General features: G+C 36.9%; 1 protein-coding gene across 1 annotated transcript in view; it reads right to left on the reverse strand.

Moving 5' to 3' along the window:
• LOC143850739 (RING-finger, DEAD-like helicase, PHD and SNF2 domain-containing protein) overlaps positions 1-22,845 on the reverse strand; it is a 34,598-nt gene extending 11,753 nt beyond the window's left edge. Inside the window, exons 1-14 of the mRNA XM_077359977.1 lie at positions 22,689-22,845; positions 20,738-21,572; positions 19,907-20,107; positions 19,323-19,384; positions 18,573-19,077; positions 17,001-17,201; positions 14,119-14,374; positions 12,838-13,054; positions 12,551-12,711; positions 11,418-12,005; positions 6,039-6,205; positions 4,744-4,960; positions 4,442-4,648; positions 1,509-1,625 (exon numbers count right to left, since the gene is read on the reverse strand). Coding sequence (XP_077216092.1) covers positions 1,509-1,625; positions 4,442-4,648; positions 4,744-4,960; positions 6,039-6,205; positions 11,418-12,005; positions 12,551-12,711; positions 12,838-13,054; positions 14,119-14,374; positions 17,001-17,201; positions 18,573-19,077; positions 19,323-19,384; positions 19,907-20,107; positions 20,738-21,570 — 3,732 coding nt within the window. The 5' untranslated portion in view covers positions 21,571-21,572; positions 22,689-22,845. The remainder of the gene's footprint in view (positions 1-1,508; positions 1,626-4,441; positions 4,649-4,743; positions 4,961-6,038; positions 6,206-11,417; positions 12,006-12,550; positions 12,712-12,837; positions 13,055-14,118; positions 14,375-17,000; positions 17,202-18,572; positions 19,078-19,322; positions 19,385-19,906; positions 20,108-20,737; positions 21,573-22,688) is intronic.
• Between the last annotated feature and the right edge of the window lie 420 nt (positions 22,846-23,265).

Consider the following 23,265-nt stretch of genomic DNA (forward strand, 5'->3'; position numbering starts at 1 on the left):
TTCGAGGGTTGAGGCACTAGGGTTTTTAATTAAAAGAGTACGGTCTGTGTTTTCATATTAAAAAAAGTTAAGAAAACACATTTCTAGGGAAAATATACAGGATTCGCATTTTACAAGAGACGACGGTGAATCGGATTCTCCCGAAAAAAACAGGATTCGTGCAGAAAAGAGACAACGATGAATCGGATTCGCCTGGAAAACAGGATTCGTGCAGGACACGGCTACGACAAGAATCCGGGTGTGTCCAACATGAATCCATGTCCGATTTGCATGTGGAGACGTGTCGACTCGGATTCGGCATAGGGGAGCAAAGAATCCATGCATCATAGTTTTGCAAGCTTGAGAGGTCAAAGACGAGGTGGTCAATGTTTTGATGGAATCTATTGTCACTCCATCTCCCTCTAGTATTGTCTGTGAAGATCTATTGGATTGTCTGTATGATTGCTCCTTCTCTAGCAAGTTTTCTATACGTCTCCAACTCTAATGTGTATTCGGTGGCACCCACTGCTAAACTGATCTCCACCTTGTCTCAGCGCAAGGCATTCAACTTACCTTCCAAACACGAGATTGGGAATCTATATTTTGTGGTAAATTTGTTAATAACACGACTGTACACACATATTTGACTAAAATTTTCCTTATGTAGCAGTAGCCATTCTTTGAACACAGACAATATTCTTGTCAAGTTTATTTAGCAAATGGCTCTAATTTTTGCTTCCAAGATATCTACTCCCATCTAACCATACGTCAAATTCCTTTTTGAAAGAGGAGCTCTTTCCTAAATTTCTAATTTTGGTACCTTTGCTCTTCTTCCTCACTGTCAATCTTCTGGATTTCAACCAAAATTGATTCTTTCTTGAAAGTAATTGACACAAAGAATCACAAGTGACCCCTCTTCAATTCTTCATTTCTAATACTTGAGCTTTCCAATGGATAGTTAGCATCCTATTCCTTTCACCCCCCACCCCCCTCATCCACCACTTTTCCAGTTCCTCCTAAAACCCATCATTTTAAGACATAAATTCAGATATGCCATGAGAGCAGTTGCATTCAGAGTCCTGAAGAGTCACGATGGAATAGGAACATAGTCTGAAGTAGGACAAGATAAATCAAATGCAACAAATATTTCTCATAGTTTCCATTCACATGAAAATGGAAGCCACATTACCCTAAGACTGAAAATAGTATTGCCTGACAAGTAAACATTTGTGGATATCCACTACAATCCATTCACAATCTGAATAATGTGATTTTATCCACTTCTGTATAGCCCTTAACCACCATAATACTAGATGATTTCTTCCACAATGATTAAAATGTTGCCTTGATTGTAGAAAAGGCGTATTGCACTACACAAACCTGGAATGTCAGAGAAGTGAAGCTATCATTCTGATATACAAATGTGGACTGACATATGTGACAGGTCCCTCACCAATGTAGATTAAATGCAAAGTTCATACAATCAATAATATGAGCTCAATAAAAGATGGCCGTTTAGAAACCTATACCTCAATAAGAAGTAAGTGCTTTCTAGCATATGACATAGCCTCTCTTTCCAACAGTGCTTTGGAATAATTTTTTATAATGCCAAGGATAACTTCCAATTCAGAAGGAGATCTTGAAACCTGTCATCAATTAATTAACATAAGACCGCAATAGGAGAAGTAATCAAGCAATACAAAGAAGGGTATTCTCAAGTTTCAATTATTCACTATTTTCATCAATGGATAAAGAGTCAGTGTGTAATCAGAGGGATTCAAACAGGACTCGTGCAGTAATACACAAATCAAAAAGCCATGCATTGAATTCTTATTGCATAAATGCACTTAAATACAGCATAAATCAATGAAAGAAAAGAATAAATTCCCAATAAGTAACACCTTGGAGGTTTTCTGAATGATCAAATCTTGTGGAATACATTGGAGGAAAACTGGATGGTTTGGTGTCGAGATGACACACAAGTATTCCAACATGAAAAAGCCCCAACAGTTGAATGTTAAAGGAATGCTTCATAATCAACGACTAAAGCAAAGAAGGGGGAAGATTGCCTATGAATTAATTGTGTTCTCTTGGATGATACTTTTGGCAACTTATCATGTGTCTTTTTGTTGTGCCATACGACCTTCCAAGATTTATATTTCACATCATATATACCCTTAACTCAATATTCTGTAGAAACCAGAACATATACATGTGTAAATTTGTTTGTGTGTGTGTGGAAAACGGCTGTTAGGCTAGTTCTTAACAGACATTCTCTATGCCCCACTTGTGCCACGTCTATATGATTGGATCTGTTGATTGGACCAACGACCACAAGTCCTGAAAAAGCCATCGAAAACACCTTGATCAGTTAATTTTTGTAGTTATTTAACTCGCGGGTCGGATGTTCAGCATGAGACAGAGTAACTGGCATGCCTCTTGATTTTCTACAAATTCAATGGTCCTGATTCCATATACATTTCTCCATGTGGACCCAAGAATTCATCGTCACCATTGATCCAATGGTACTCTCTCCCAGATTTTTTAAATCTTCTTCAAGAACTTGATCATCCACAAGATCCCTATTCAGATGATTATTAACATAGTTTGTTGAGTTTTTGGACAAGATTTAAGGGGTTGGTTGTAAAACCCAATTTCTTATTCAAAAAAATCAGTTCTTGGTGAAGATCTTTAGATCAAGATCTCCCATGCATAGATCAATGAATCAATTCCTACTAATAGGATTGTAAAATAAAGTGATTTCATACAATTTGGAGGGATATTGAGGAAGTGCTGATTCTCCCTCCCCAATATTGCCACCACCCTTGGAAGTATTGGCTTCTGCAACTCTTATGTTCTCCGAGTTGTAAATATATTCACTTCCGTTTGTGAAGCATAGTGTGCCATTTACACGGTGTGCGGTGTGTTGTTTGCATAGTTTTAACACCCCCCCCCCCTCCCCGCCTCCCGCTCCGCGCCATCTTGGACTCCCCCAAGTCTACTCCCTTTTACCTTGGCAGCGTTCCGTGTTTTACCCTACAAAGTCAATAAAAACTCCTTTGACCCTCCCGAATTATGACTGCATCAACTAAGTACTCAGCCGCGTCAACCGAGTACTCGACCGTGTCATGCTGAGTCGACTAGGATTTTCTTCGGCCACGTTCCGCGCCGCATCTGCGTTTTGAAACACTGGTAATTAATGGCAGAAGAAAAATCATCGAATGTGACCAATAGGTCCTCGGATATGGGGATTGTCAGGTCTAAGCATTTGAAAAATTCAGCTTGCATGTCACTACCAATGTACCATTGACTAAATTGAGTGAAAATTTAATAGTGGTAATAGAAGCTAGGATATGCCAACAGTGCAATCCAATCTCCAAAACATGAAGTTCAAATACAACGATTAGGAGTCAAATAACCTATTGGTAATGTCATTTAGTTTATTTAAAATCTATTTGATACTACTGGGGTTTTTTTACTTTGATGTGAGATTTTTAAACCATAAGCCAACAGTTTGGGTTGGCGCAACAGTAAGGTTGCTCCATTGTGACATGGTGGTCACGGGTTCGAGTCACGGAAACAGCCTCTCTGCAAAGCAGGGGTAAGGCTGCGTACATCTAGCCCTCCCCAGACCTTGCAATGGCAGGAGCCTCGTGCACTGGGCCGTTTTTTTTTTTTTTTGGAATGGCGAGGGCCGCCCCTTTTTTTAAGACAACAGTTTGGGTGCAACTGTTTTTTTGACCTTGTTAACATCTATCTCATAAGTTGAACTCAAAATACATTGCGTACAAGGACATAGGCAAGGCAACAATGCGTAAACATGATCAACTTGATAAAATGACTGTCTTCCATGCAGTAGGTCTCTCCCATTTAATTCTGATTTTATCTAACAAGAAGCTTCTACCTCACCACCTCTAAGGTTCACAACTGCATAGCCTTAAGAGTAGAACATGTTCAAATAAAAAGTTAGAAAAAATGAATTTTTAATGGTGGATCAAATTGGTGTCAAGCGGAATACAAAATGGCGGTTTCTCCCATTATTTCTGATTTTGTCTAACAAGAAGCTTCTACCTCACCACCTCTGAGGTTCACAACCACATAGCCTTAAGAGTAGAACGTGTTCAAATAGCAAGTTGGCAAAAATAAATTTTTAATGGAGAATCAAAAAGCTATCAAGCAGAATACAAAACTGTGTTGCATAAATGCATTCGTAAGCTGCATAGAGGACTCCTTGGATCTGCTTCTATATTTATACAAAGTACTTTCTAAAATGTGAAAAAAATTTCAGGCACACCATTAATAAGGTAAGCCCTTCATATGCAAAATGAACAAGGGAAGGATAACAACAGTACTTCCAGGATATGCCTTAAAAACTTATACAAGAAAAAAGATCTGAAAATGGCAACAGGATATAGATGGTTAGATCAATTGCCCATACCAAAGCACAGAAAATAGAACTTACCACAACAATTGACTTGGCATCCCGCTGCCTTTTATTCTCTTCATTCTCAAAATCTGATGCATTCGAATTTTTCTTGGCATGGTCTAATGCCCCAAAGAAACGTTTCCTTGCAAAAATTTTCTTCTGCAAGTCTACTGCTTCCTCAGCTGAGGAAATCATCCCTCCATTATGTCCTTTCGTAAGGCGAAAGAGCCTTGCCTCATAAACCTGGAAAAAAAAAGGTTAGAGGCAAGGACAAAATAAAAACCCAAATGCATTTTAAGGTAAAAGCCCAAATGTTAGAAAAGCATTAAGTAGTTGACCTGAAATAACTCATGTAGTTCGCAGTGAACACATATAGGACCATCAGAACCAGCTTGGCAGTTTGGACAGTGTCTCACACGTTCTATATCTTCATCCCTGGGTTTCTCCATTGTTTGGTCAATTTCCAAAAGCCTTGCAAGTAATTCTTGTCTAGAAGTTTCCAATGAATCCAACCCAGTCTGGATAAGATACTTTAGACCACTAATAGTTTGAAACCTGAATTAAGAAGCACATAGCATAATATTTAGATTGTAGAACAGTGCATGTTTAAACTTTAAACAAATTATATTAGAAATGGCAGCAAATCCAATTTATTTGAATTCTGTTTCCTTCTTTTAGAATCTCTAAATGATCAAGTTTAACATTCAAGTAAAACTTACAGGAGGCTGTACTCAGTCATTCCTATTACAAAGAGGGGTATTCATATTCAAATTTCATTTGCTAGTTCACAACCTTAGATTATACTGCTCGTACATGAATTTTTATCAGGAGCTACAACCTTGCTTCATACAACACTCTACTTGAATTTTACTCATTAGGTTTGTGAGAAGGAAAAAGGACTCATATTTTGTTGCATCTGGCACAAGATGAAAAAGAGAGAGCTTCGTCTATCAATGAACAGCAGATTGACTCCGCTGTTGGCATTGCTTGGAGCCTTGGAGAGAACACAGCAATTCAAACTTTTGATCACATAATTAGTGGTGGTGGCTCTTATTTCCATATGAACTTCGGAGTGCAATTCAATCCGGTCAGTGACCTTAAAAGTTTGCATAGGTCAAGGTTTTATTTTGCTTGTAGACACCAACATCAAGGTTATGGAGCTAGACAATTCAATTTCTCCATATGGTTTAGATGAGTCCATGCGACGAAAATGTCTCTATGCTAGTGTTTGGAAAGATATTTGATTTTGCATCTCCGTATCAGCTGCTGGAAAACATTAAAATTAGCTGAGGTGCCAAACAAATTCATTGGCTATTTTAGAGTCCATTTGAGTACCCGTATCCTATAATAAGACTCAACGCCATCTCCTTTAGTGCTTAATCACGTATTCCAGATTCCAGTTTTATAATATATAGCTTGTGAATCCAGGGGATTCATAAAAGCCAATGGATGTATGGTCCATTTGAGTACCCGTATCCTTACTATTAAGGTATATGATAACACCTGGACTATCAAGTGTTAAGAGTACAGTATATGGTGGTTTGTGCATTTAGGCTCGGGATAAATCAGAGTAGAATGAGCAATCATTTTCTAGAGTTCAAGAACACAAGCAATAAAGAGAAGGATAGCTAACCTTGAAGAAACTCTCGATGATTTAGAATTGTGTACAGCTTGAGAGACAGCCTCATCAATCTTTCTTATTAAATCATTTGACGAGTCATTGTTCTGCTCAATCTGATCAAGGGATTGCAACCACCATGGCACATGCTGACCTTTGCATTTGGTTAATGCATCACAAACCTTCGCAGATAAAAAAAAGCATTGCAAACATCAATTGGAAAGTATCGAAAAGCAAAACTTATTTTTGGGAGGAGTCATGCACAGAAAATTTAAAAAATAAGTCATTAGAAGGTGAGAATCATCCAAGACAATACAGAATTGAATTTTTAGAGGGTTGCTCTGCAGGAGAGACCATGAATATTTTGCCACTTAGAAAAGTAAAATGCTTATCCCCCGTTCTATTCATACGGATGAACAAGTTTGTTCTCTAAAACCTAGTGGCCCCACTTTGCAGTCAATTTTTATTATTATGAGGTGTGCTAACTGTAAATCAACCCCATATTCATCAATCTAGCGACCTGAACTGCTGACCAGTTTTTAGAAGGGAGATTTCTTCTATTACTTCATGTATATTATGAGGTAATTTTATAGAATCCTCGGCATATTTTAATATATTGTTTTTGATTGATCCAGGAACAGGCCTTTTTTCTTAGAACTTTCAATGTTTATACAAAAAAATTGAAGTACTTGCACATTATGAAGAGGATGGTACCTGAGATGGCAAAGAGGACCACTGGGCTGGGTCTTTTGGCGCTATTACCGAACTAGTAAAAAGGAACGAGCAATGCACGTAATGAAAAGAAAAAATCGTAAAGGTTCAAATGTTTGAAAATGATAGCATTTGAATGATAATAATATTTAAGGAAAGCATAAAAAGATTCACAATGAATTTTTTCGTTCTTTAACTCTGACTTATTAATTTTGTTATTGGTTAAATTATAGGGTTTTTTAATTCAGAGTTTTCTATCTTTTCAATAATCTTGAAGAAAACATTTTTTTTGATTGGTAATCTTAAAAAAACACATAAACAACACATAAATAGAATACTATTTTTTGTTCTCATTTGAGACAATCTTTAAACAAATGCAAAATACATAAAGAAAAATCATGTCCTTTCCGCTTACTAAGATGAACATATAAAAAATACTTATGGTACTTTTCTCACCCGGCCTTGTGACCTTCTGCAAGTGTTTGACTGGTCTGAAATTCTGATAGAGGGAGAAGAAAAAAGCAAGAGATGTAGGAGAGGGGGGGAGTGGGAAATTGTTGACGGTCTGATAGAGATAATGGGGCATTAGAGAGAAAGGTATGAGTGAGATATTGAGAAAAGGGATGAGGGTTATTAGGAGTCGGAATGGGTCATTGGATTTTTTGAGAGATTTTTTTAGGAATTTTTATTCAGTACTTTGCTTCTTATGCAAATAGTGAAGACAGCAAGTGGGAAAGGGTTAATTTTTCTTTTTCTTTTTTTTCTTTTTTTTCTTTTTTTTTTTTTTTTTTTGAGAGAGAGAGAGAGAGAGATTGGAGAGGTGTTGTTTGGGAGTGAAGGGACTATGGTCGGTGTACATGAATACATTTAAAAAATGGTTTTTTATTTTTTATTGCCCCACAAGAAAGTAGGAGGGCCTTCACTTTATAGAATAGTATATATGTTCAGGTAACATCGTCCTTGGCTGCATGGCCTTGCTGCGTAGGTCCATGTTATAGGAGCCAAAGTTTTGGCATTATAGCATGGTATTAAATTTAGGGCTGATATATTAACAAACAAACTATTGTATGGCTTGCAAGGTTCTGGGATTTGGCCTTATCGTCCTTGGCTACATGGGCCTTGCCGAGTAGGTCATGTTATAGGAGCCAAAGTTTTGGCATTATAGTATGGTATTAAATTTAGGGCTGATATATTAGCAAACAAACTATCGTATGGCTAAAGTTCTGGGATTTGGCCTTAGTTATCGATTCCATTTCATTTGCCGTTTTGTTTTGGTAAGCAGAATGGAAGGTTTTGGTGTTTCGGCCGTTTTGGCATTTCATTTTGGAAAAGACGCTACAACCAGAGAAATTTTTTTAATAGTTAAAATTTTTAAAAATATATAAGCAAAAAGGAAAATTGCAAGAAAAATATACGAAACTATTAATTTTCTTTCCTTTATTGATGTATGTGATTTGCTAGCCTTCATCGCAGAAGGCATTTCGCAGATAGGCTTTTGCATGTGAGAGCAGCCACCTCATGAATGAAGAGAAAATCTGCTGAAAAGTGAGCCTGTGTGGCTGCTCTCACATGCAACAGCCCATCCGCGGAATGCCTTCTGCAATGGATGATAGCAAATCCCTTGATGTATTGCAATAAATTCAATGCTTAAGTAATATAATGTTGTTTTTCGTCGATGAAGGCATTTCGCGGATGGGCTGTTGCATGTGATAGCAGCCACACAGGCTCACTTTTCAGCAGATTTTGTCTTCATTCATGAGGTGGCTGCTCTCACATGCAACAGCCCATCCGCGAAATGCCTTCCTCGACGAAAAACAACATTATATTACTTAAGCATTGAATTTATTGCAATACATCAAGGGATTTGCTAGCATCCATCGCAGAAGGCATTCAGCGGATGGGCTGTTGCATGTGAGAGCAGCCACACGGGCTCACTTTTCAGCAGATTTTGTCTTCATTCATGAGGTGGCTGCTCTCACATGCAACAGCCCATCCGCGAAATGCCTTCTGCGATGAAGGCTAGCAAATCACATACATCAATAAAAGAAAGAAAATTAATAGGGTTTAGATGGGTTTATATAGGGTATTCATGTTTGGGGAGTAAAAAGGATGGAAAATACCCTTCAAACGGCTATAAAACGGTCAAAGGCGAAAAATAAGGGTTAAACCAAAAAAAGTGTTAACGGCTGAAACTGTAATTTGTTTGCAAAAAAAATGTGTGTTTCGGCCGAAACAGGGACGAAACGGAACGAAACGATATTCTAGCCGAAACAGAACAGGAGGTGTTTCTACTTTCTATTCCTTTTTTCATACTGGAACGAAACGTTTTAGCCGTTTCGGCCGAAACGGAACACAATTGATAACTTAGGTTTTGGCACTTGTGCCAAATGTTTGTCTTTCGTCATTTCCCCATGTAGCTGTTTTTTATTTTTTGAATCGTAACCCATGTAGCTGTTATGTATCCTATTTTCTTCTTTACTAAAATTTAAACTTTATTCATCCCAGAAAAAAAAAAAAAAAAAAAGAATTGGGAGGAGCAGAAATTTTTGTCGAAATGTTGAAGAGGCCGTATAAGCTTGAGAGTCTCTATATGGCTTGAAAGTCTCCAGCTTTTAAATAAAATCTAGCAATCCACATTAAAACATATCTATAGTGAGAAGATGCCTACCTTCAAGGACTATTGATGCTCTGCCCTTGCATATTCTCTAGCTGAAACACAGGCCCACTCCGTATTCATAATAGTTAATAGATGCAGGTGCTATTAACCACATGACCAACAACCCAAGTCTCAAATACAACAAACATAAATCCTCACAATTGATCCTACTATTTGCTGATTTCCAAACGTCAACTGAGAATTATCCCAATGAACGTATGTACTATATACTCAACTCAACTCAACAAAGCCTTTGTCCCAACTAGTTGGGGTCGGCTAGCGTATGTACTATATATATATTCAGAAGAGAGAGGGAGAGAGGGAGAGAGGGATGTAAGGAGAGGGGATTATTAAAATTAATTTCCTGAGTTGTAGTGGAGTGGGTGGATAGACGAACCCTCTTGCCCCCTAATAAGATCCTAAAATCCATCTTACTATCTCTCATATACTCCTCTCTCTCTCTCTCTAACATAATTTCTATTTTAGTGTTTTCTTAAAAAATAGACGACAAGACACCCTTTCCCAGAGCGTATAGTGATGTAGTTCGTCCTCCCTTAAGCATTGAAGAAATTGAAGAACGACATGAACAATAACTGGAGCATCCAGGGATTATCAAGAACTATGGAAGAAGAGGACAAGGAGCTGAAGACCTACGAGAAGACCCAAGGCATGAGAGCAAGGGACTGGAAATATATAAGTCGTGTGCAAGAGAAGGGGAATCTAATTCCCACGAAATTGGGGTCCATCCTTTCAAATTTTCAATTCATCGAGTTTTTTTGTTTAAGTTGTTAAATCAAGTTGCTAGGCCCCACTTCTTTTATTTTTTTTAAATTGTAATTTAAGTTAGTCATCTTATGATAGGGCCCATATCTTTTACTTTCTTCAAGTTAAGTTAGGTGGTGTCCATTGTGCTAGAGTAATAAGTAATTTAAAGATTAACTTAAAAGTGGGTCCACATCACTATTTACTTTACTACTCTACATTGTTCACGCGCATTGTTCACGCATATTATTCATGCATGTTGTTCATTATGATTAGGGTTACATGTGAAGGCTTATAAATATAATCGTAAAGCACACTTTGGAGCAGTTTTGAACAGAATAAAAAATGAAAGGTTAGGGTTTTTCCTTGTGCACTTTCTTGTTGCATGTTATACATAGAGATTGAAGGAAGAAGCTTCTAGAGAGCAGGTTTCTACTTTAGACTGAGGATTATTCCATGCCAGTAAACAACCTTGTCCATCGTCTTTTGATTGCTAATTCAGAAAAAACAGTTAGTTAACAACAAGATTAGGGGTTTGATATTGTGTGTTTTTTTCTTTTATTCATGCAATTTGTCTTCAAGAAACTAAATTAGGTATTGGCATTTTACAATTGGAAGGCTATACCAGTTTTGAATCCAGCAGTGGCAAATCAGTCTAGTGTTTTGAAAATACTGTTGTAATTTTGTTTAATAGCACAAAATACAATTGTTATCTGGAGTCTTGAATTTTGAGACATTTGAAAATGCGTTCTCATTGTTAAGCAATCTCACAGACACCAAATTAGAAGATGTGTAGGTTTGGGCTACTTGACGGACCTATTACACTCTTATATTTGAAACAAAGACACCATAGGGTACCGTCAAAGAATTTAAGCACTGTGTGTCAATAACTTATGCATAAGACATGCTTCAATACATAAAACTAAGAAAAATAGAAACCTGTATAAGAAAATAGATCCTGGATAACCCTTTTAGCTGTCAGACAAACATATTTTTTTATTATTTTACTTTAAACAATAGGATGCAAGATATTTTATGAATTGCAATTAACATCAAGATCCACAAGGGATATGGTTAAAATTTGATGCTTGCAGGAGACATTGCGCTAGTTCAGATTGCAACAGTAGGACGTTAAATCCCCTCAAACAAAAATGCAAATAACAACATTTACAGAAAAAAAGAGAACTCAGAAAAAAATAGGATAGTGACCTACCATTCAAAAAAAAAAAAGGATAGTGAACTATATAAAATAAACTGTAACATACCTGCATATATGAATGTTCAAATTCTTGTTGAGCCAAGGAGTGCTTGGAAACGAACACGGACAAGTACTTTTGTTTAATATGTTCACATGCCTTTCTCAAACAACCCTCGCTAAAAGTGATAGCTCCGTTGTCCCCTTTTACACCAAATGATGATAGCTCCGCTGTAGAACAGGGTGATCTTTCACAATGTTCCAATGGCATGTCATCAGAAGTTAAACCTGAGCTACTTCCATTGCTTATTTTTTGCCTCTTTACCACATGCTGATCAGGATCGCTCTGACCATACATTTTAGTGTTGTTTTCTGTAGAGTTTTCAGAGAACTCTCCTCCCATTGTTGCAAATTGTTGTGAACATTTTGAAGTGATTGAAAGTAACTCAGCCAAATTATGATGAATGTGAATATTCAACAAAGGGTCCAAACGAAAATCAACGGAGTACTTCTCAGCTAAGGACATTGCCTCTCTGTACAGTGACACTGCCCTTGGGAGATCCTGCTCAATTACAGCTATCCCTGCTAGCCCATTTAGTGCACCAATCGTTCTCCTGAGTGCTTCCTCTCCTTCAGTCTTTGCTTTGCTTACAAGAACCTACACAAAAGATCTCTCAACTTAAAGAGATCTGAAAGAAACTTAGGGTATGTTTGGTTGCGTGGGGGTGGCTCAGAGAGTAGTGGAATAAGAAGTCAAAAGCAGTCAAAAGGGAGGAGACAAGCATTTTGATTTGTCTGGAATTACCTCGGAGAATAGTAAGTAGTGTTGGTTGCGTAACATATACTCAGAGAGTAGGAGAAAAAGTAGGGGAGTCATTACCAATATAGGGAGAGGAGAGAGAGAGGAGGTGAAGAGAGAGAGAAAGAGAGAACATCATTCCCTAGAAAATTCAACCAAAATTGAAGAATTTGGTTTAAAAGTCATAAGGAGAGAGGACAAGGAATCCATGTCAGCAGACAAACAATTATTACATTGGAGACATCCAAGGAAGTCCAATGCTATTTTGGCAACCAAACGGGGAATGGCATTCCAAATCCAAGCCAAATTCTTATGGCTGCCAAAATTTTGTGCAACCAAACACACCCTTACAACCTTGCAAATATACACAAAGAGGACCGAAAAAGTTTTGATATGAAGCTCACTTCTAATATCTCCTCCATAGTCATAGGAGAATGATGCAAGGAGCGCAACCCAGAACTCCCAACTTGAGGATGACAGCAGGCTTGACGAAGCTTTAAGAGTGGGTGTAAGAGCTTTGCAGCCTCGTTATGTGAAAGAGAAGTATCACATGAAGCATTAGAACCTGGAAAGGTGTAATCAGGAAAACAACTTATTGAACTAAAGTAATTATTGGCCTTAAGTAACCACTTAAAAATGTAGCATGAAAAGTAAAAAATACCAGGCATCACTTCTATTTTATAATTATTACCATCTTTGATACGCTCAACAACTCCAAGTGCAGACGTCATGCACGTTTCGTGTTGTCTCTGGTAAAAATGTGCCTCAATTTGCGAGAAAGTAAGCCAAGATATCCACTCCTCCTGGGGAGGCAACTGCAACTCATCTGATACATGTGCTTTGGATGAACGCCACATGATCTGCTTAAAAAAGTTATGTGCAAAATCCATAGCACCCACTTCTTTCCTCTGTAAGGATATGCATAAGTTAGGAGATGTATGCGGAGAATAATAGGAGAGTTGACAAGTTCAAAATAAAGCTGAAATTATACATTTCTCATTGTAACAACTAAAGTGAAATCAAGTTATCTCATAATCTACTTTTTGACGCATGGACATAATAGGAATGATTATCACTTTATTCAATAAAGGTTGAAGATGAAGAGTTAGGACCTGTATACATTCGTACTTATGATCAAGTTCCTGATACTTATAAAAAAATGTGTTAAAGAAGGCCGATATTAGTTTTTGAGTGGCAAACAATCTTTGTTTCAAGGAAACAAAAATATTAGTTTGAGAGGACTGTGAAAAATAATGTTATTTGTACTGATTATCACAAAGGGCATTTTTGTCTTTTCATCTGCTATAACTTTTTATCTTGTTTAAGTAGGTTCTGCCCGACAAGTTCAATATGGAAATTTGACCACTTTCATCTCTCATTCTCCATCTTCATTCATTTCTTATAACTATGTTTTGTTATATAAAAGGTGGCAGTGGATGTTGTACAATTATGAATGAGTGACTTAACATAAATTGTTTAGCAAGACATTTCTCCCTTTCACAGGCCTTGGAGCTCACATTTGGCAAGTGGCTTCTAGTCTTATGGTTTCATGAGATTTTGAGATTTCCCATTTCACATTGTTTTCTCGTATTGACGAGCTTCCCCTACATCACCTGCCTATGAGTGACTAAACATAAATGGTTTAGCGAGTAAGACATTTCTCCCTTTTGCAGGTCTTGGACCTCACATTTGGCAAGTGGCTTCTCATATCACAGTTTCATGAGATTTTGAGGTTTCTCATTTCACATTATTTTCTACGTGCTCCCCTAACGTCACCGTCCTTGCACTTTTATGTTTTCTCTCATTGATAAAAGATTTTATTTATAAAATAAAATAGAAATAAATGAATAAATAGCAAAATGACAATTAATTTGTACAATAATAGCTTTCCTTTGCTAGAATTCATAAACTCTTGAAGTCACCTCTCAAGCATATTTAACTTTAAAGGTAAGCAAAATAAAACTCTACATACCTCATATGGAACTCTGATAACTTCCACCCACCACCTATGGACATCGAATGGACTGGCACCAAGGAACCGTAGAAGTCCATACAAGTCATCAAGCCTACGCTGTATAGGAGTTCCTGTAATGCACCAATGATGTTGACAACGTAATCGCAGTGCCATTTCTGTGGCTGCGGCTGTGTTACTCTCCACCATTTGAGCCTCATCCAAACAAATCCGCCACCAGAATATTCTCGTAAGAGGAGTTGGAACAACTGGATACCTACAAGAATCGGCCAGTCTTTATGTCATCCGTTCTACATAAGAATTATTTTAGAATATTCACAGCTAAAAAATTCAGTCCGCAACAAACCAAAAACTAAATGTGAAACCAAAGGAAGGTACATGATAATGATATGCATGGAATGGACAAATATAGAGACTAGTGAAAGGCTGAATTCTCAAACATATGCCAGAGTTTTCTATAAGAACTACATAGTTTTAATAACACACATATATATATATATATATATATATATATAAACTCATGCAGTATCAGCAGAAAAAATCACCCCCCTTAAGGTGAGAGCAGAGCAGATATCATAGTGCAATAACAGCTGCTACGTATGGGAACAAGGGACCACTGGCCTAATTGAATGTTCACCCTAAGAAAACGAAGTATGACATGATGCGAAAGGCTAAGAAATGATGTGAATCGTCTTATTCATAAACCACTAATGTAGAGTATGATGTATGCACTAACTAAAGTACATAAAAGCCTGATTCACCAGAAAGCTTATTGAGGAAGAACAAGTGTAAACCACGTTAGAGTAAGAAACAAAAAGAAAATAATCAGCAAAACAAAGCAAAAGACAAACATAAATAAGAAGAATATAGCATTTAATGAAAATAGCAGCATATAAAATAAGCCTGGAACATTTTTAAGCAGGGAAAAAAAGCGCGGGTTTTTGTTGAAGTTTGTGGTAGAGAGTTGCTCGATATTTTTAGCAGACAATGACAAGAACTTGACCTTGTGGAACTTGGGTTTGCAGTTTTGAAGGGTCTAGAAGACAGAAATTTATCCACATGGAAGACGGGGAAGACAACCAAAAGTTATTTTGCTGGCATCACCATATCTGCTTCATTTTATGTATTGGAGATAAGTATAGAGTACATATCCTTGGTCAAGTCCAAAATGTCAGAGAATGATGTAAGATCCACGATTGTGTTTGTTTCCCATTTCACATCTTTTTGCAAGATTGATTAGGTAAAAAGATTAGAAAAATGTGATCAACATAACCAGAGTTTTAAACTCAGGTTATTCAGTATCTTGAACTTAAACGTTAAAATAGTCTTTGAATTATATACATAAATAATTTGGTTTATTTTTTTGAAATGTTTGCCAATAAACCCTTATCCATCAACAACAACATCCACACGAAGCATGCTTCCCATTTAATATATATGTTGATCATCATGGAAATAAACCAGAATAAAATGACAGTGACAATCAGAAACCATGGCACACCCAACTGACATAAACAAGTCAGCTTACCTAGTACTCGAAGAGGAATTAAATGTATCCCAGAATTGGACCCCATGGATTTTTAGAGCAACAGTTAATGAGCAGCAACCTATGTTGCATGGATTCTTTGCCCCCTATGCCGAATCCGTGTCGACGCGTCTCCGCATCCGAATAGAATACGGATTCACATGGGGACACACCCGGATTCTTGTCGTAGCTGTGTCCCGCACGAATCCTGTTTTCTTTGGGCGAATCCGATTCATCATTGTCACTTTTGAAATGTGAATCCTGTATATTTTGACTTTAAATATATTTTCTTAACTTTTTTTATATGAAAGCACAACCCGTACACCTTTAATAAAAACCCTAGCGCCTCAACCCTCGACCATCGACCCCCTTCCTCCTTCAACTCTCTTAATACAAAACTCACCTCAACCCTCTACCCTCAAAATTTTCATGAATATATATATATATATATATATATATATATATATATATATATATGAGGAAAAGGATTGTACGCTCGAGTGTACCTTAGGTACACTCGAGTGCCAAATCACATGGGTCCCACATTTTTTGTGGTCATCTAAACCATTCATTTGCAAGGCCCCATCATAGATAGGGTGTGTACCAAAAATCAGCTCCATTGAATCATCCTAACCCCTCCAAAACTGGAGGGCAAAATGGGCAGATTTGTGGACAAACACTGTGTGTCCATTTTGACCTCCACAAATGGATGGGTTAGGATGATCCTATGGAGCTGATTTTTGGTACGCACCCTATCTATGATGGGGCCTTGCAAATGAATGGTTTAGATGACCACAAAAAATGTGGGACCCATGTGATTTGGCACTCGAGCGTACCTAAAGTTTGGTACACTCGAGCGTACAATCCTTTTCCTCTCTCTCTCTCTCTCTCTCTCTCTCTCTCTCTCTCTCTCTCTATATATATATATATATATATATATATATATTTTTTTTTTTATTTTTTTTTTTTTTTATTTTTTTTTTTTTTTTTTTTTTTTTTTTTTTAATTTTGAAATGGACAGAATCTGAATCCTACTTTTGGGGGTTTGCCGAATCCGACACCTCGAATCCGTGTCGGATCCCGACACACGAATCCGAATCCATGCAACACTGGCAGCAACACAAAAATAATATTAAAAAAAAAACATTAAACAAAATATATTGTTCAATCATGGGTCAAAATCTAAAGAATCCGTCTGATGAAATGAGCTTTCAAGTTCCACAACAAGAAAAAAGCTATGTTGGTAATATTCAGCACAAAATTGAATTATCCATTTTGAACAAGAAAAGAAGTATTTACCCATTTTGGACAAAAACAAGAAACCATATCGTGACAGAAAAAAAAGTTCTGAATGAACCTTTTCTGAAATCTCATGAAGCGACGATCCCCATCATGCCTATCAGAATCATGTGACAAGTCATCTTTCAGCACCTCATATGATGTTAAGACAATGTCAGCACTGGCAAGTTTGCTTATATCCATTCTCGAAGTAGTTGAAGGCATAAAGTTTTTCACACCTTCATAAACACATGTTTTCAGAGAACCTGGCTTTGTATGACTAGAATGATAATCAACTAGTCAGCTACAATCCAAACTTGATGCATCAATAATAACAGAAATCAAAATCCTGTATCAGCTGTATTAAATTATTTTATAAAAGAGGTATCTAAACAGTTCTGCTCTGATAGTGCAGCAAAAATTCCATATCCATAATAATGATGTGTACCATGGGAAAGAAATTTAAGCATTCAGCCTAGGCAGAGCACGAGCAATTTTAACAATGACATATAGCCCAAATCTTTGAATTATAAATGGTTGTTGCATTTAAAGAACCCAGAAATACCTTGAAATGACAAAGGAAGTAAAATGTCCAAAAGGAAGTTCATTAACAAAGCCAAATCAAACAGGAATAAGACATTGTTTGAAAGATTGTAGCCAAGTAGGAAGTGGTCCTTTTTCCTCAAAACGTGAGGCTCCTCTTTTCTCTCTTCCATTTCTCTCTTATTCAACAATATTCTCAACATGAGTCAGTCCCAATCTCATAGTCTCAATGTCTCATATAAATAAATCGATAGCCTAAAAGAATGTGTACTAGTAAGTAGTAATGATAATATAGTATATTGAACCTTCAACTCAACTCAAGTCAACAAAGCCTTTGTCCCGAACTAGTTGGGGTCGGCTAAATGAATCCTTTAGAAAAAATTCATGAAGAAGGTGAAAGGAATCTACCCGGCTCAAATTGACTAAGTCTAATCCTGGCCCTAATTGGGTTCGTCTACGTGGATCATTTTCTTCCTTGCTCTCCTATCCAAGGCCATGTTCTTTGTAATGTTCCTAGCCATCAAGTCTTTCCTCATTGTTTCTACCCAAGTTGTTTTCAGTCTGCCCCCTACCTCTTTTTACTCCATCAACTTGGCACGAGTCACTTCTTCTCACTAGAGCATCCAAAGGCTTGCGTTGGATATTAAATTTTAAGGTTAAAGCTATGAAACTTGTTTAAAGATCTAAACATAAGCATCATTTAACAGGTAAGTATATAGATGCATCATACATAGTTACATGTCAAAAACTACGATAATACATTCTTTTGAGGACTATAAGCTATTCAATGTAAATGATATTTTCTGATTCTCCTATATGATACATCTTGAGAATCTGAGACCTCGAAACTTGATCACCACCCATCTCTTTATTTAGAATTTTATCAATTTGAGTCCTAATAACCAATGAAAAAAAAATTCTACAAAAAGAGATGGGTGTCAAATTTACCAAGTGGGTTGCAATACCAGCCCTTTTGGGACAATTGCCGATAAATTTAACAATGTAAAAGAAATAATGGCCAATAAATCATACAAACTAAGATATTGCAAATTATGGAATAAAATACAGAGTAGTAGTGGTAATGGTATGAGAAAAGCACGGAATGTACCGAACAATTTCAGAATGCCATTGCGGCAATATGGTAGCTGGACAGACTATAAGAGTTGCACCGGTGGCAATTAAAGAGTCGGTAACATGGATCAGTTCAGAGCACAGGGAACATATATAATTTCCATCCATCACAACCATGTCTGTTGCAAATTTGTTTTTTGAGCGTGTTTGTAACTTAACAGATGCATTCTTTGAACAGCCTCTTAACTTGGAAGCTCCATCGGAATGGGAAGGTTTCCTTCCAGGCAAGTAACCAACACAATCTGCGTGTTGCCACGCATCGCAAACATCACACTGTACCCACAACCCTTTATATGTAGCACTTTCAGACACGGCCCCACAGATACACTCAACACGCTCTCTTTTCAATCTTTTCATATTGCTTTTGTGGTTTCCAATGTCGCTAGTTTCATCATCAGAATGAATGGCGCCTTCAGAGGATAAGCTACGATGGGCAAAGATGCAAGCAAGCAGTTCGACAGTTTTGCCTAGACCCATCTCATCTGCAATGGTTAAATCATAATCAACAATAAAGCAGCTGCAGAATCATTAAGCTGCCTAAGTCCCTGTTCGTTTAAGATTATGCCAACCGATTGTGAGCCCAAAACCAATTATTGGACTCAAATTTACGTTTAATTTTGAGTCCAATAATTGGTTTTGAACTCACAATCAGTTGGCATAATCTCAAAAGAACAGGGCCTAAGTGTTTCTGTTTTAAAAGAATGGGAATATTACAGCAGTTGCTTACCAGCAAGAATCCCACCGGATACATAGGATGATGTGTGTTCTGGATGCATTGAAATATTTCCACTGAAATTGGATTATAATCAATATCAAAAAATTGAAGTTGTAAAATGATGTACGGTTGTGGAGAAAACTAAGCCTATAAACATCTATGATACCACACGTGCTAAAGGTCCTTCATACTAAAATCTAAGTAAATCTAAGGAATAAAATAAATCAAATTAAGTTCAATGTGGATGATGGAAAGAAAAAATAAATTTTAAAAGGAAATGAAGGAAACTTGTCTCCAGGAAATGAGAATGTAAAGTTATCAACATGCATGTATATATGTAGGGTTACTTAGGCTACATGTGTCACATAGTGTTCTGTTGATATTATATTTCTACTCCTTTGAGAAATAAACCATTCCTTCTGTTCATTCATTTAATGGGCACCCTGTCATTTGGCAATGTTTTATAATATGATAATGCTAATTTTCAAGATTAAAGATTCACATCCCACAGTTTACCCTTCTATTAAAAGTTTCTAATCAAAATGCGTTACCACCCAATCAAACATCAAAGGATGATTTCCATGTGAGAGTCTTGCCTGAATGGATTGTAGAACATTTGTGAATGCATGTCAAGGAAATCCAGAGTTACACAGAGAGGACTATAGAACTGGTCCGTTCTGCCCAGAGCTTCAGGAGTTCCTCTCTCTCTTTGAACCATCCAATAAGCCGCACGACGCTGGTACGGTCTAAGCTGTGGAAGCAAGTCAGGATATTTATCTTCCAGCATTGGTTCATCTCTGTAAGCAAGAAATATAATACTCAGATACAACAAGAAACAACCATTACTTGCTTCCTGCTTTAACAGGATAGCAATGTTGAAAAGCTCATGAATTTGACTCTGAACTCAACCAAGTTGACATGGTTTGGCTTTCTGAAATTACTAAGGGCATGTTTGGCTACCATGAATTTGTTTTCATGATAAATGAGGGGTCTCCAAGTGGTGATATTTTGCCACTTCCTATCACTGGACACACTAGCATCCTGTTTTTTGTTTCCTGATTTTTAGCCACTTCCTATCACTGGACACACTAGCATCCTGTTTTTTGTTTCCTGATTTTTAGCCACTTCACCCTCATCACCACTTGGAGACCCCTGATTTATCATGAAAACAAATTCATGGTAGCCAAACGTGCCCTAAGTACAAACTCTGATTATAGAAAAGATGTGCGAAGTCAATGTAAGACTGCGGATCTTCTATAGAACTGGTAAGTTTTCCAAGGACTCAGTTGAGTTGAACATACCTGTTTTACGAGTTAATGCGGAACTTTTAAACATTGCACAAAATCAATCGAACCAATTAAACAAAAATAAATAAAGGGTAAATTTTGAAAATAATTTAGCAACTGAAATTAAGAAAAAAAAATTACTTGGATGGCTTTATGGCTTCATAGAATCCAGCAACATCAAACCTAGTATGCTTCCTTGAACCAAAGGTAGCATCTTTTTCAGGACACCTATCAGATTCCTCGATCTTCAACTTACTAATTCCATATTTAGCCTCCGGGGTTGAAACTTCTGGGCGCAGCCAGGCCATGACATTCATCATACTCTTTTTCCATGGCTGCCGAGTGTTATCCACAAGCGATTCACAAGCACCAAAAGCAGTTTTTAGTATCTCTACCCTCACACAGCAAGACAGACCATTCTCCAAAACCCTAATTTCTGAAACTGGCCTCAACATCAAAAGTTTCTGACTAACCAAGTGAAAAAGCCCGGAAACACCTTCATCCGGTCCATCAAAAATCCCCGAAAAAATTACAGTAGGTGTCTTTTCATTCTCCAACTGACAGGTTTCTGAAACGAGAAACTCCATAAAGATATTGTCTGCAGATATCACAGGCCAATGCCCTAACCTAAAAGAACTTTCCTCTACAGCGTGCAACCGAAACTGCAGAGAAAAAACTTCTTTTCGGAAAAAATCATCCATTAATTTGTAACCCGAACATCTGTCAGCAATACTTATATCTGTGAGAACAACTTCTGCAATGTCGAAATGCTCATCGGAATCCCAATAACTTTGATCAATGTCCACTAAAAATAGTTTACTAGAATCCTTAATCTTGTCTTTATTGTTTTCATCTATAGGTTTTGAACTTTCAGAATTCTCTAACTTCCCTTCTGTATTACCACATTCTGCAGCTTTAAGTTTGCCAATTATCCCTCCAGATCGAATCGGACGGGTCTTCTTCCTTCTACCCATTGCTACAACCAAGGAAAAGGATCATAAGAAATAATTAACAAAACTATGCAGATCAAAAAAATGCTCAAGCACAGAGATCACGAAAGGTAAATGACTGATTTTATAATCAAACTTTAAGACCATGTTTGGAAACCATGAATTTTTTATCATGATAAATTAGTTTCTCCAAGTGATGAGAGAGGGTAGGACGGGTGGGAAAAGGTCAATCGTATTTTGGGTGGAGTTTTTATATTCCTTGCTCTTCAGTCTTTTCTTAGCATTGGGTAAGGTAATATTCCATGAAAAAAATTCACGGTAGCCAAATGTGCTCTAAAAGTAAACCTTCACACAAGATTTTTAAATTCCATAGTCAACAATGAAAACTGAAAAGTTAAAATGACAGAGATGCAATCAGAGAACAAAAGATAATGAAAATTCTAATGACCTAATTAAATATGGAAAGAACGAAAAACAAAACTATTACAAAACTTAGCTAACATAAAATTTAACTAGTAAAACAGTGTTCTGAATTTCCAAAAATCCAACGCAAAATCCTAAAAAACAGATGCTAATCTATATGATTGAGAAATTCAACACAAAATTTTCTAGGGTTCATACAAAAGCAAATGCTAAAGCATAAAATCAGAAAATGCTGAAAACAAAAATCATGCAAAATTATATAAATAAACTAATTCACAGAGCATAATAAATAAAAAATAAAAACTACTAACATGGATAATTTAAGTAAATTCTTCCAGACAGAATGCATGCAGCTTAAGAAATATTTATTTCCAGTAGAGTTTTCTCAATCCAGCGCGAAACAAACAAAAGATAAGCATTAACCATAATGTTACTAAACTTCACATTAAACTTACGAATTCCTTACAGAAGATATAAAGAATCAAACAATCGATCAACATTCAACAACGAAAATACTATGCAACTAAAATTCAAATAGCAGAATCAGATGCTGAAACATTAACATTGGGAAAACATACGAGAATTTAAATTTTATGAATGCAATGCGAAACAAAAAGATTTAGAGAGAGATAGAGAGAGCAAAAATCGAAAATTCAATCAATGTAAATGAAATTACTTACGAAACACAGAGTAGAAACTACCGAATCGAAAGAACAAACCTCGAGTAATAAAAATCCAGTTGAATTTTCCAATATCTAGTTCCAAATCATAGAGTGGGAGAAAAAGAGGTCATTTGATGCTGCCCTGAAAATCCGAAGGGATTTTGCGGGAATCTTCAGCTGGCGTTTTTATAATTTAAGTCGAACATCTGTTTGTTTTTCTGACAGAGAGATACAGAGAGAGTTTGGAGGTTTAGGGTTTTATAGTGTGGTTAAAGAAACGAGGGTAGTTTGGTCATCTGGCCTTTTGAATGATCTCAACCGTTCATTTGATGGGCCTACTTTTGATCCTTACTAAGTTACTAGCATCATTTTACAGTTCCTGCTTGGCATGGGTGGGGCCCATCATTTTACCACGCATGTTTTGTTAGGGTGGGACCCATCATTTACACCCTTGCATTCGAACCCGACCATTTTGAATTTTTGTACTTGGATATGGTAGGGCCCACCATTCCTATCCAAGCCTGTACCCATGGTGGGACCTATCTGATACACTGATCGATGGGGCTACCATCTTCACCCAAATCCGGGTATTAAGGTGAGGGGCTACCATTTTACACAATTTTTTGATAGGATG

The sequence above is a fragment of the Tasmannia lanceolata genome, unplaced genomic scaffold, assembly GCF_043159265.1.
Source record: "Tasmannia lanceolata isolate RefF3 unplaced genomic scaffold, GAP_Taslan_0.1 ptg000018l, whole genome shotgun sequence".
Classification (NCBI taxonomy): domain Eukaryota; kingdom Viridiplantae; phylum Streptophyta; class Magnoliopsida; order Canellales; family Winteraceae; genus Tasmannia; species Tasmannia lanceolata.